At 34.6% G+C, this 14,406-nt stretch overlaps 1 protein-coding gene and 2 pseudogenes across 2 annotated transcripts; 2 read left to right on the top strand and 1 right to left on the bottom strand.

Moving 5' to 3' along the window:
- Nucleotides 1-3,221: 3,221 nt before the first annotated feature.
- On the top strand, nt 3,222-6,400 carry LOC111212183 (annotated as a pseudogene). Its single transcript, XR_007332770.1, has 12 exons — nt 3,222-3,381; nt 3,475-3,680; nt 3,771-3,810; nt 3,896-4,062; nt 4,373-4,562; nt 4,664-4,753; nt 4,930-5,009; nt 5,224-5,269; nt 5,358-5,428; nt 5,531-5,575; nt 5,672-5,740; nt 5,829-6,400. The product of XR_007332770.1 is annotated as a peroxisomal membrane protein PEX14-like (transcript).
- A 295-nt stretch (nt 6,401-6,695) lies between these two features.
- LOC106364115 (bidirectional sugar transporter SWEET5) lies at nt 6,696-8,681 on the bottom strand. The gene is made up of 6 exons (XM_013803746.3): nt 8,441-8,681; nt 8,267-8,303; nt 7,948-8,164; nt 7,583-7,747; nt 7,186-7,305; nt 6,696-7,092 (listed from the first exon to the last, which is right to left on the bottom strand). The coding sequence occupies exons 1-6, from the start codon at nt 8,481-8,483 to the stop codon at nt 6,949-6,951; spliced, it is 726 nt and encodes a 241-aa protein (XP_013659200.2). The 5' UTR covers nt 8,484-8,681; the 3' UTR covers nt 6,696-6,948.
- A 3,454-nt stretch (nt 8,682-12,135) lies between these two features.
- On the top strand, nt 12,136-14,077 carry LOC125598860 (annotated as a pseudogene).
- The last annotated feature ends 329 nt before the right edge of the window (nt 14,078-14,406 follow it).

Genomic DNA, 14,406 nt, shown 5'->3' with positions numbered 1-14,406 from the left:
AATAAGATAATGTGGGAGTTTGATTTATAATATGTCATGTGAGTTTTTTTAATTCATGATATGACTTGTGTTTGTTTGGAAGGTTTTTGAATATTTTATAAATAGGGTTTGAGGTGCCCGAATAGATTGAGGTTTCAGGGTAATGGTTTGTGGTTTGGAATCTATGAAGTAGAAGATAAGGAAGATGGGGTTTGGGGTTTCGGATTTTTAGGGATTTATACGTAATACTCGTTAATTCCTCCTAATCCAAATCGTCGTAAGTTGTCGTAAGGCCACGAGAGTTTACGACGAAATTTAAAAAAATAAAGAAAGCGGGCACGCTAATTCCACGCAAGCCAAAATCGTCGTAAGGTTGTCGTAAGGCCACGAGGAGTTACGACGAAATTAAAAAAAAATAAAGAAAGCGGGGCACGCTAATTCCACGTAAGACTCTCTGAGTGAATGAAAATAAGTAATTGTGGTTTGGAATGAAAATAAAGATAGGGTTTGGAATATGAAGTAGAAGATAAGGAATATTGGGTTTGGGGTTTGGGGTTTCGGGTTTTAGGGATTTAAATGGATACTCGTTAATTCCTCGTATGTTAACGTCGAACTTACGACGAATTCCTCGTAAATACCACGTAGGACAGATTCGTCGTAAATACCACGTAGGACAGATTCGTCGTAAATACCACGTAGGACAGATTCGTCGTAAATACCACGTAGGACAGATTCGTCGTAAATACCACGTAGGAGATTCGTCGTAATACCACGTAAAGTAAATGATGACGCGGCCCCTTTAATTCCACGTAGGACGGAATCGTCGTAAACCCCTCGTAACCAAAATCGTCGTAAACACCTCGTACCGTAAAAACTAGAAAAAAAAAGAAGAAAAAATATACTGGATTTACATGTGGCAAGACTTCCAGCAATTATATTACTTAGTGTCTCACCAACATAAATTCCAATATCTTCTTCTCTTCCTTTTTTTTTCAAATTTTATAATTTGAATAGGATTGGATTTGAGAGTATGAAGTGAGATAGGTGTGATTTGGGAGTTTGGGTGTGGGTGAGAAGGAGAGTTACGGGTATATATTTATAGGGAAGCTTTCCTCGGTAATTCCACGTAAGCAAAATCATCGTAACGTCCTCGTACCTAAAAAACACGGGCCTTTGTAATTTCTCGTAACTTCCTCTATATAAAAAACGCGGGCCTTTGTAATCTCTCGCTGTTTCGTCGTAAAAAAAACACGGGCCTCTGTAATTCGTCGTAAAATTACGAGGAATTTGCGACGGAATGTAATCTTATATATACACCCCGAGCGCTCACTCTTTCTTTCCTCTCTACTTCCTCTCCACTTCCTCCCTGTTTCGTTGCAATGGTAAGCCTCTCTAATTCCTCTCTAATTTGGTTAGTTTAGGTAGGTTAGGCGGTTAGTATAGGGAATTTAGATAAGTTTACGGATCTTATGTTATTTAGTGTTGATTAGGTGGATAATGTTGGAAAATATACTGTTGACGGAAATTTAAAAAATTAAATTTTTTTCTCAGGTTCGAAAAGGTAGACTTACTGCCCATTACAGAGAGATGTTCGGTGAGCCAGGTAGTCACCAACCGACGACTCACATGCCGAGGCGGACGTAACGGCGAGGAGTGATGAATTCTACCGGGCGATTAACGACCCTTAGTTCTTTTTAATTTCGGTTCTTGTATTATGAATTCAAAACTTATTTATATATAAAATATTTTGGTTTTGATTTTTTTAGAATTTTAATTTTATTAATAATTTAAATAATTTTTTTAATTATATTTTTTATTTCTGTAAAATAATGAAACAAAGTAATTTCGTAGCTATTTTGCGACTTCTTTACGTGGAAGCTTAACGAGGTTTTTACGAGGAAATGTTTACAAGGAAATGACGTGAAAATTCACGTGGTCTTTACGAGGAAAGCTATCAAGATATTTACGTTTACTTTACGAGTATTTACTTTCGAGTTATTTACGTGGCTTTAACGAGGAATGGCTTTCGAGGTATTTACGAGGAATTTAGTGACGTCCTTACGTGGAAGCTTTACGTGGTCTTTACGACGAAATATTCTTCTTCGCTTTTACGACGAAATTATTTCCTCGCTACGCTACGACGATTAGCGAGGATATATGCGTTACGACAAACGTATAACGACGAAACGGGTTTCCTCGCTCGCTAATTCCTCGTAACACTGCTTTCACGACGAAATCACGAGGAAAACTGCCCTCGTAAAACTTGTGTTTTCTTGTAGTGTAATGAAATAACACATTCATTCTCAATCTGCCAAAACATTAGTGCTTAAATAGTTATATATCCAGTCCATCTTTTATTATTTCATTCTCATCTATCAAAGTTAAAGTCTGTCTTTAAGAAATCGGATAAATTTTATAATAACCACGTTTTCCTCACTATTGTTAGAATATGTTACCAAATATTGTTACTAATTTTAAAAAGGATTTAATCATTATTTTATTAATTTACGAATTTTGTATTAACGACCATCTACTATTAAAGCATGATCCTTTTTTTTAACCTTAGCATGTTCTTTTTTTTACTAACATTGCATGTTTCATTAAGTGCAATCAACTAATATTAATAACACATTTATATTGGGCTATTTTTTTTGGATCCAGCCCACATCAGATCTCTCTTGAGCCATTTGGACCGATTAAAAAATCAGATCCAATTCTCACATTTTTTTTTCTTTGGAGCCATTGAGTCGAAGTTCAAATAATTTTTTTCAACTATTCTTAATTATTATTTTTTTTTCTTTTCTTATATAATTTAAGCATTCATAAAAAATTGAGTTTTTCATTGAAAAGTATAAATCTTATTAAAAGTATATAATTTTTTTTATTAAATATTAACCAGATAATAAAATTAATTTATCAGAGTTATACCAACTTAATTCATTAAAGAAATAAAGTTTAATTTTTTAAACATAAATAGTCATTTAAAATGAAATACGATAAATATAAAAAAAATTTTAAGTCTTTTATAAAATAAAACACAAATATATAAAAGTGACATTTACTAAATATTTATCAATTAAAAAAAAAAACCGCGCTTTAAAAGCGCGGATCAAAAATCTAGTTATTCTTAAAAGTATTAAGAAAATGTTTTCGAGGCCCATCTGATCTGAGGCCCATTAAGTCTCAGGCCTCTCGATATGAGCAACGCCTCGATGATTAATCATCATCATCATCGCCTTTTTGTTTTATTGTTCTTCTTCTCTCTGAGAGGAGAAGATCGCTTCTCACATCACTCGTCTCTTCTTCTTTGTCACTTGTGATTTGGATTCGCTGAAGGTCGGTGAGCTGCTGCTGCTGCTATGGCAACTCATCAGCAGACCCATGAAAACCCCTCGATTTCAGGTTCGATCCCACGAAAACTATTTATAATTGAACGAGTTACTAAAGTGTCTAAACCCTAGAAAAGGTTGAGCCTTTCTTGTGTTGTTGTTACAGAGGCTACGAATGAAGTTAGCGAAACTGCAAAGCTGGAGTCTGTGTTTAAGAACTCTGAACCGATACGGGAGGATCAGGTTGAGAACGCTATCAAGTTCCTTTCTCATCCGAGAGTTAGAGGGTCTCCTGTGATTCACAGAAGATCGTTTCTTGAGAGGAAAGGTCTCACCAAGGAAGAGATTGACGAAGCTTTCCGCCGTGTCCCTGTAAAAGCTCTCTCTCTTCTTTACTGCTTCTTGTTGTTTTGATCATATGGAATTATTATTTTTACCTTTGTAAATATCTTGATCATGTAGGATCCATCACCAAGTGAGCAGACAGCTGTTACCAGTCAAGGTACATAAGCCTGAGGCTGAGACATATATGTTCCTTTGATGACTTGATTGGAGGTGTGTTTATGATATTCTTATGTTACGAACAGATGGACAGCAAGCGGTGCAAGGGCAGATACAAGCCGTGCAGCATGCTCCTGCTCCCGTTGTTATGATTCCGCCTCCAAGTTTGCGCTCTCGCTTTCGCTGGTACCATGCTGTTCTTGCTGTTGGAGTATTAGCCGCTTCTGGTGCTGGAACTGCTGTTTTTGTCAAGGTACCGTTGATCTCAAACCCCTCTGTTATGTCCATTTATATGCAGAGTGTTAAGATGATTGTGTAAGGAATAAGATGGTTAGGCCATAACACATTTGTAATTCATTGTTTCATTCTCCATTTTGACTAGGGTGTTGGAAAGCTGTTTATTAGACCACCAATACATTTCTATCTGGATTATTAGGGTGTTGGAAAGCTGTTTCTTCCTTTCTGAAATTTACTGATTCCTCTATGTGGAGTGCAAGTTTGTAGTATTAGTTTCCTTGTACAAAATCAAGATCGTACTGAAGTCAGATTCGTTTTTGTTTCAGAGATCTCTTATCCCAAGATTAAAATCGTGGGTCCGTAAGATTATGTCGGAAGAAGAAAATGATCCTCTGGAGAAAGCTGATGCAAAACCTAGCTTAGCTGAAGAAGCAGTAGCTACAGCCAAAGCTGCTTCGGCGGCTGCTTCTGATGTAGCCAGGGTTAGTCAGGAAATGATGAAAACCAAGAGTGAAGGTAGATGTTAGTTCTTTCTTTCTTTCTTTCTGTAACTACTTCTACTCTTGTTTCTTCCTTTCCCACTGAAACCAAATTTGTGCATTGTTTCTTGCTGTCAGAGAGGAAGAATTTTGAGGAGTTGATGCAACTCTTAGGCGTCCAAGTACAAGAAATGAAGTCCTTGAGCAATAATATCCGTTATCTCGAAAGTAAGTGTTCAAGCTTTTTTGTATTCTCCAGACTCATATCTTAATTTTGAAAAAGTTACAACTTAATTCCTATCAAGAGCCATATAGGTTCTAGTTGCCTCTGGTTGATCTTAAGAGCCACTGTCAAAGCTTCTTGATCTAAAGAGTAATCCTCTGTTTTTACTTCTTACTTTCAGGGAACTCCAACAACCTCCCCAAAGTTTATTCAGCTAACCAAGAGGTCTATAGTGGTTTGGTCAAAACTCCGGCAGAAAGGGTGAGTTTGGTCGAAGTGTTTTGCAATAATCTTTGATGCATAGAGTAAATGATCCACAAACAGAAATAAAACCCAAAACAACTTTTTTATTGAGCATGAGTGAATAGAAAGAGAATCTGAAACCAAAAACACCCCAAAGAGAAGAATGATCTCCACTTGAACTTGATGTAGTCTCTTTTGGTAACATTTTAGAACACGTTGATATGTGATGCAGAGACCCTATGCAAATGGCAGCAACGTTGATTATGACACGCGTTCAGGTTACCCCCTCTCTCTGCTGGCTCGGTGTGCATTTTGTTCTTTAGCATTTTATTAGATTGGTTCTCTCTAACTAATTAATAATAGCAGCACGGTCTACTTCTCCTCCTGCACCACCAGCTGATTCTTCTCAGCCCCCTCATCCAAAGTCATACATGGATGTAATGTTCTGAAACCTATAAAGTTCGCTGCAGACTCATGCGGTTTATAATGAATCTTTACTAACCTTCGTAACATTGTGTTGAAAACTGGTTATGTTGCAGATAATGTCTATGATCCAGAGAGGAGAGAAGCCTTCAAACATTCGGGTAAAATAAATACCAGTTTATTTTTTTTTTGCACCATTTTTGGACTCACCTTATAGTTCTCTGTGACATAATGATCTCACTTTCACTGAAACACAGGAGATTAACGACATGCCACCCAATCCAAACCAACAGCTACCAAATCCTCGCATCGCTCCTAAAGCTAAGGTACAAACTTAATTTTGATCTAAAACAAACACTCTTTGTGATGAATCTTGGTCTGATTTGATTACACATGATCTCTTACTATTATCAGCCATGGGACTATGGTCAACCGCCTCAAGACGAGAGTTCCAAAGGTCCATGGTGGCAACAGAAGAACCCTAGATCTGCTGATTTCGGTTATGAGACAACGGCACGGCACGTTCCATCGGTATCCGAAACGAAACAAGTACAACGGAACCAGCAGCTATCCAGAAGCAGCGATCATGGGTTCCTCCGCAACCACCTCCAGTTGTTATGCCAGAAGCAGCCGAGGCCATTCGCCGTCCTAAGCCACAAGCTAAGATAGACCAGGAAGTAGTAGCTGCTGCTAGTGATGACCAGTCAGGTGTGAGCGACGAGTTGCAGAAGGTCACTAAGTTCTCTGAATCTGGTGGCGATGGATCAGGAAGATTGGAGATCACAGAGATTCAAGAGGAAACAGAACATCAACATATCGGACAAGAAGGGAACTAGGAAACTCAAATACTTAATGATGTTTGCTTGTAAGAAACTTATACGTACGTACCTTAATTTAATGATAGTTATAAATCAAACCCTTGTTACACAATTAAAGCTCAGTCATTGTGGTTGCTTACCTTATTAAGTATATTGAAACTTTTATCACACAAGGAGCAGCAAGAATCATTACGTGCTAGTTTCTTATGGTTCTTTTACAGCTTCCATAAATGTTACTCCCTATTAATAATAGACTTTCTAGAAAAAACGTTTGTGTCAGAAAGATATTTTTTATGTTTTTTATGAAAAAATTGTAAATTTTAAAAAAATTAATTGATTTTACTGAGTTACTATTGGTTAAAAGTTATTGAAAATTACAGAAAACGATACATTTATTATGATAGTTTAATGTGTTTTTTAATATGCGTGAAAATACTAAAAAGTCTATCTTTTAAGAACGGAGGAGTACAAAATAATCTAATAAAACTACTATAACTGTAACAAATTACGTAGATTCAACTTGCCAAAATTATAATCATTTCAGTTTCCAACCAACAAAAAAAAAAGTGACATCCTTTTCTTTCTTCCTACTCAAGAAAAGCTTACAACTTCGGGGCTTCCTCGTTCTTCATTTTTGTATCTTCATTAGCATCTCTTCTGATTCTAATTCTTAACCTAACGATGAAGCTGGACACTACCATCCATAGCTGCAAGTGTCAAGCTCGGTCAAGCTGGATTTCAGCATTAGTAAACCGCTTTTCTTTATCTCCATCTTCATCGTTCCAGTTCGTTGTTTTATAGTAAGTTGCGTATAATATAAGTTGTACTAATCCGGATAGGGATCCAAGGCCATTTGGTATCTGTTTTTCATGAAACAGACCAATATATTAGCGCCTATAAAAAGATATAACAATTGAGTTGAACATATTATAGGGGTGAAAAAGGAAGTTTACCAAAATATATGGGTCGAATTTAAGACATGCATAAATGACCCAAACGACTCCGTTCATGAAGCTGGCTAGTGACAGGAAGAACGGCATGTACTTCACGCTCTTTGTCTTTATCACAAGTCTCTGTTGCACGTTAATTAAACACATTAAATGTTAGTTCACAAGACAACAAAGAAGAAGAAAACAATGATAGAAACCGTTTCTTGGCATATCCGTGATTAGTCTAGACTATTGTAGTCGTGTTCATGAGTATTCTAACTCTAGCTCATTCATGCTAGTATGTTGGTTTCAAATCTTCTGTATGATCTCATTAGTCAAATCATTAACAAGTTAGAGTGATCGCACTTTGGATACAAGAATAGTTAATATTATAGAGAAATGAATAAGAATAATAGCTTACCATGACGGTTAGAGGAGAAGCATACATGATAACATTGAAAACAATGCACATGATCCCAATAAGCATAGACCTTTGTTTTGTTGTATGCAAACAGTACAATGTGCAGAAGATCACCACTGACATGAATATCAACAACTCAACCACCATAGCTATTGTGATCTTTCTCTGTATAAAATCAAATACGCTTATTAGAAACCATTATCAGTAATGAATCTAACTCACACCTGAAAGTTAGTTCTAGAGTAGATGACCGTTATAACTCATGATGTAAGACATCTAATAAGGATCTCAAATCTTTCTTGGTTACAAAAAAAGAGCATTAACGTGCATGCATGCGTATTCACATTAAGGAACTAGAAACTTACGCGGATAGCTGAGGTAGCGAAGATGAAGAAGATAGTGACATAAACGAGTTCCATGAAAAGACCAGTTCCATTAATGGTAACGACGAGGAGACTATCGGGATGGACAAAAGGAAGTCCATAAAAACTCCACATCATGCAGTTTAAAACCGTGGCTAGGTACGGATCTGGCTTAAACTCCGACACTGACTTCATCTTCCATATCTTTATCATCGTTGGTCTGCATAGTTTTCACATATAGTATATAAAATATATTTCATTGCATGTAATGGTTTATGACAACATGCAGAAACAAAGAATATCTAATACAGTATGTGCTTACATTGGAGAGCAGAACAAGCCGAAAGAGATCACGTTTCCTGAACATATATATGATAACCCAAAAAACTATCAATAAAGTTAATAATTAATTACTTATTTTTCATTAATTAGCGAGGTTTGTTTTTGTTGATTGCACTATGAAATGTATGTTTGATTAATTTTTGTGAGGACTTACCGATTATTCCAACGATCGTCCGGGCAGTGTGGGCGTCCGTCATGTTGCTATGTATCTTGAAGAAGTCCTGTCTTTTAAAGATTTTTCTATTCTTTTTCGATGATGTTTCAATCTTCTTTATATATTTTCTTTAGTGTCTTGCTTTTTTTTATATGTTTCTGATATGTGATCAGTTTGTTTGTTTGATGAAACAACTCTTTTCTGGTATGTTTCTTGGTTCTGTTTTTTTATTTTCTTTTAGTATTTGAATTATTTTTTGGGTTCTGTTTTATCAACAAACGGTAAGAATTGGAGTTTAATAGCAAGTCTGTGAGTCAGTAGAGTATGAGTCGGTAGAGTAACTAATGCGTGACAAGTGTTAACAATATGAACCATGAAGCCGTTTGGGTACCCCATGCATGAGCAACATCCGGCTCTTCATTTGCATTCAATGTTCCTGAAGCATAGTTTCATATCATATTATACTGCTGCCGTTGTCCAAAAAAAAAAATACTGCTGCCATTTTATTATTTCACTTTCTGTTACAATTTGTTTTGTTAAATTTTGTCAGCAAGACATTGGTTCTACATGATAATGAAATCAGTTGCAATTCTATCATCTTTATAGTTTTGTTTTTCTCAACCTTTGGTTAATCATTAATTCATAGCCTGAGACTTATAACTAAGTTAGATAGCCCGATGAAAATGAAGTCATGTATTATGTTTCATTAGAAAATTAGAGGTCAGATTAGTCGTCAGTAATATCTTCCTTAGGACATTACTTAACTTTGATCCAGATAACCCGTGATTAAGGAAAAAAAAGTTAGCCTCGTGAGTTAACTTATTTTGGAACAAAAGTAGAGAAGAGTATAAATTTTCTTCCGTTCATATGCGGGTTGGAACGTCCCGGGCACATCAGATCCAATACAAACTTGATGTTCAACTAAAGAAAATCCAATGCGGCCCATATTGAATTGAGGTATGTTAATAGTTTATATGATTATCGGTTATGAAAAATGTGATTGATCGTCTAATTGGTTGTGCTGATAAGTTTTTGAAGGCGTTTAATATAGAGATGTTTATTTTCGTTATAAAAACATTTAAAACCTTGGCTCCCATTGTCCCTTTGTAACTTTTGAGGCTTTTCTTTTTTAGAGGATTTCATGTTAATTACGTCATTGGTCTTCTGCGTATGGCCTTTTTCTTTTGTATAATGAATCATATGATATATAGAACTGCATGATTAAACAAAACTTGTAAAACTGTGTTTTGAATATGAGAAGGTATTGTATATTACATTTTATAGTTTAATTATAACTAGTTTAATTTCGCAGTTTTCGTTTCATTAAGTATGTTTATTTGACATATTAAATCCATGCTTTGTCATTTTATTGTATTATTAGTCAGCAATTTCTTATTATATATTTTTGGAAGTGTTGGTGGGAATGACTTGTAAAATACTGAAATAAAATACATTTTTCAACTAGCTAGAGAGTAACAAGCCCCGTGGTCCTCCTTGTGAACAACACCTCTCTAATTAACAGACTTTTGCATTTTCATATTCATGGTGGTTGCGTCGATATATAGAGTCGTAGGTATTACTCCAACAATTAACTTATCTTTATATATTTATATAACTTTGTTAATCATTGAGCTACGGCTTTTGGTAGATGTCCTTACAAGGTTTGATCCCCAACTTCCATCTATAAATCAAAAAAAAAAAAATCCATCTATAAATCATTATATATATAAACACATGTGATATCGATTAACAGCACTTTTATTTTCTAAAGCATAACTGTACAATCTGTATCTATTAACAAACAAAAATGAATTATTTGGTAAGAATGTTCGATATATAAAAGTTGCTATGATTCTTTTGTGATTCTTGAATTTTTGTTGCTGGTTGTTGCCAACGAACTCTTGTTGGTCGAGTTTACATTATATTATGGACAGGGGCGGATCTACAGTATCAGCTACGGGGCACGTGCCCCCAACTACTTTTACAATTTTATTTAGTAAACATTTATTAATGATTTCGTGGAACAGTTGGTAAAGATTCTCCATTTCTGTTGACTTCGTACATGGTTCGAAACCAACTTTTTGCTTCTTTTTCCCTGGTTTTACTTTTATCTTTTGGTGTATATTAATGTCTTGTATGACATGACTACATTATTACAATATCTTTCTTCACGGTAATATTAGTGAGATTTCCCTACATTTTATTTATTGTAAATATTATTATTTTTGTGTTAGCATATCTTTGTCTTCTTTATTTGTCTGTTTTTTTTTGTCACTTATTTGTGTGTTTAATAGTTCTTTCCATTATAATATATACCTCATTTTTAAATTTCAACTTTATAGCACATTTTAGGTCCTTATTTTTAATAATAGACATTAGCATTGCTACTGAAAAAACTAATTACTCACATTCATTTTTATTTAATCTTTTTTTACGTCTTATTTAATGTTTTAGAGTTTAGTTCTTTATGATATGATTAATTGATTTAACAAGTTCTGTAAGATATTGATATGTTGTTCTGAATGTGTAAATTTGAAGACTACTTTTTATATATATTCAAATTAATTTTAATTGTAATAGTATGCTATATGATTAGTTACATTTGTAAAGAAATAGTTATAAAACTATTTTATAAAAAAATTCTGAGTTGAATAAAATTGAAGTTTATTTTTTTCTTGCAGATTTAATATTTAAATATATTTATTTTTTTATTTAAATTAATTTAATATATTTGTTAGTTACGTGCCCCCATCAATAATTGGTCTGGATCCGCCACTGATTATGGAGTAAATTCCATGATAAAGTTTTTGAAAATATACAGGTCCACAAAAAGGCCAGGCCATTTTCTACAAGTATAAATAAAATAACAAATATTATATAAACAGTTGCATACCATACTATTTTTCTATTTTAATTATAAACATTATTTATAATAATAGTCAAGTAGCATGATAAACATATTTTTTAACAGAAAAAAAAACTGATAAATCTTTTCGTATAATGTATTTGTTGAAATGCTGGTTTCAGTGATTTTCTATGGAGCTGTTTTGTTTAATGATAAAACATCCTAAAATTCTATATAAAACTCATAATAAGCTAGAACATCCACATTAGGAGTATTTTAAAGGATCATCCAATGAGAACAAAAGAAAATATTGAAAAGAAGGAAATGGTGTGGAAATGCTAGAAAAGTTTTTTAAATTAGATATGTAATATTTTTCTTTTTGAGAAGCCCATCTTCACATGTCATAATGATTTAGATTTTTTTTAAATAAATAGATAATCAAATTTTAATTAAAAAAACCAATGTTGTATTTGGGTTGATACTTATAAGAGTATCTCACCATTGAAGAAGTTTTTATGCTCTATAGTCTATACTATTTCACATGGCATATCCGAGAGAAACACAAAAATAACAAAAACATGTATTCAACAGTACATGTTAGTGCATGCACATATGATATGAATGACATCATCAGCCATCTTGACTTGTCACTATTGCTCAACGTGACTATTATTAAAGACTGCATAGTAAATGGTTATTACCGTGGCGTAATAATATGTATTGTAACAACTGGTGTTGTGTCATTAACTCAAGAAGCAAAAGATGGATGCTCATCATGTGAGTTCACCACCGCTCCTTCAAACAAAGCCAACAAACACCCATTTAAACACATTTATATTAATTATCTCACTCCTCTCATATTAAAGTAATCATCACCTCACTTTTATCTCTCTCTCTCTGTTTTATTTCTTGTGAATGTGTTGTAGAGAAGAAGAATGGCTTCAAGTGCTTCAAAGTTCATCAAATGTGTAACTGTTGGTGATGGTGCCGTTGGTAAAACCTGTATGCTCATCTGCTACACACCAGCAACAAGTTCCCTACTGTGAGTAGTTCGTTAACTACACCTCTCTCTCTCTGAAATTTTGATCAAGAATCTCATCTGGGTTTCTCAGATTCACTTGAAAGTTCCAATCTTTTACTGAAAATCTTTCTGGGTTTGTCAAATTTTAGCTTCCCTATTGCTAAAGGTTCTTAGAATTCATCTTTGTAATTCAAAGTTAGCTCCTTTTTATAGGGATTATGCATGAACTAAGATCCAGCTTTGTGTTTCTCCTAACAACATCTGGATTCTTCAGAATGTTCTTGAAAGTTTCAATCTTTTACTGAAAATCTTTCTGGGTTTGTCAAATTTTAGCTTCCCTATTGCTTAAAGGTTCTTAGAATTCATCTGTGTGATTCAAAGTTAGCTCCTTTACTAGGGGGATTATGCATGAACTATGATCCAGATATTTGTGTTCTCTTTCTCCTAACAATCTTTCTTTAGAGTTGATTTATGCAAAACTGTGAATTGGTTGTAAACAGGACTATGTACCAACGGTTTTTGACAACTTTAGTGCAAACGTTGTAGTTGAAGGAACTACTGTGAACTTAGGGCTATGGGATACTGCTGGTAACCAACATTTCTTTTCTTTTGATTGATTTGAGATATTGTTGCATAGACCAAGATCCTGTTTGGGTTGTGTTTTGTTTTGCAGGGCAAGAAGACTATAACAGATTAAGGCCTTTAAGTTACAGAGGAGCAGATGTTTTCGTCTTGTCTTTCTCATTGGTCAGCCGAGCTAGCTATGAAAATGTTTTTAAAAAGGTTTTGTTTCATGCATCTCTCTTTGAACTCAATAAGACTTGTAACAATGTCAAGTCATTTCTAATGTTATGTATGACTTCTTCTTGTTGAGTCTCAGTGGATCCCTGAACTCCAACACTTTGCTCCAGGAGTTCCATTAGTTCTTGTCGGTACCAAATTGGGTAAGAAACTGATGAGCATTTGCCTCTGCATTGTTTCAGATATGTTGCATGTATTATTGATTCTTAGTTACTACATCAAAATGTAGATCTCCGTGAGGATAAGCATTATCTGGCTGACCATCCTGGACTATCCCCTGTAACTACTGCACAGGTTTGATCTCAGTAGATTTCAGTAGCTTTGTGTGTGTATGAGTTAAACGTTTTGGGGTGACAGGGAGAGGAATTGCGTAAGCTAATTGGTGCAACATATTACATTGAATGTAGCTCAAAAACTCAACAGGTATATAACAGATTCATTTACATTGACTCGAGCTGCATAGTCTTAGACAACTCTTGAGCGTTGAGAGTTTACATTTTGCAGAATGTCAAAGCAGTTTTTGATTCGGCAATCAAGGAAGTGATCAAACCGGTGGTTAAACAGAAGGACAAGACCAAGAAAAAGAAGAAGCAACAGTCGAATCACCACGGGTGTTTATCGTGAGTGTATACACAATAAACCTTCATAGACTTCTGCTTCTAGATTCCTTTGAAAAAGACACTGACTTCACCTCTTTGTTTTTGGACAGAAACGTTTTGTGTGGGAGGATAGTGACCCGGCATTGATGATAACCCAAACTCTGTCTGATGTTTTTGTATTCCACTTTTGAGTTTGTATGATAAATGAGAGACATTATATATATATATATATATAGTCAATCATAGTCAATCAATAGTTTACATGGAAGAGAGAGATAGAGAGCTTTTACTATTATTGTCAAACTCAATTATGTTTTATTTGTTTCAAACCTGTCACTGCAATATATATCATCAGCCATTTTGTTGCAACAGAGAGTAAAAGTGTTCACTTGTTCGACACACAACTACCACAAGTAGAACAATCTAGAAAAGAGTTCTGACTATATAATACAAACCATGGCAAATTTTAATCTCTCAGTCTCATATACCAACAATGCTTCAAGGACCATCACCATCATTTTTCTTTCTTACAGCAGAACTTTATAAAAAAAACATAAACTAAACACTCTCGTCTTGCCTTTTGGTCCAGATACATAGATGTTAGACAAGGCAAAGAGTAGTGTGTTGTTTTTAAAAAGATCACCTGGTAAAACTCTGGGAGATGAGAGCAAATAAACAAAGCGATGATGATGATGGTCTT

The sequence above is a fragment of the Brassica napus genome, unplaced genomic scaffold, assembly GCF_020379485.1.
Source record: "Brassica napus cultivar Da-Ae unplaced genomic scaffold, Da-Ae ScsIHWf_1767;HRSCAF=2399, whole genome shotgun sequence".
NCBI lineage: Eukaryota > Viridiplantae > Streptophyta > Magnoliopsida > Brassicales > Brassicaceae > Brassica > Brassica napus.
The sequence above is the reverse complement of the archived record's forward strand: the minus strand, read 5'-3'. Positions and strand labels throughout refer to the sequence as shown.

Coding starts and splice junctions, on each gene's coding strand:
- LOC106364115 (XM_013803746.3), bottom strand. CDS start 8,483: ATGACGGACGCCCACACTGCCCGGACGATCGTTGGAATAATCG. Junction 8,304..8,440: donor GACGATCGTTGGAATAATCG/GTAAGTCCTCAC, acceptor ATATATGTTCAG/GAAACGTGATCTCTTTCGGC. Junction 7,748..7,947: donor TCGCTACCTCAGCTATCCGC/GTAAGTTTCTAG, acceptor GATTTTATACAG/AGAAAGATCACAATAGCTAT.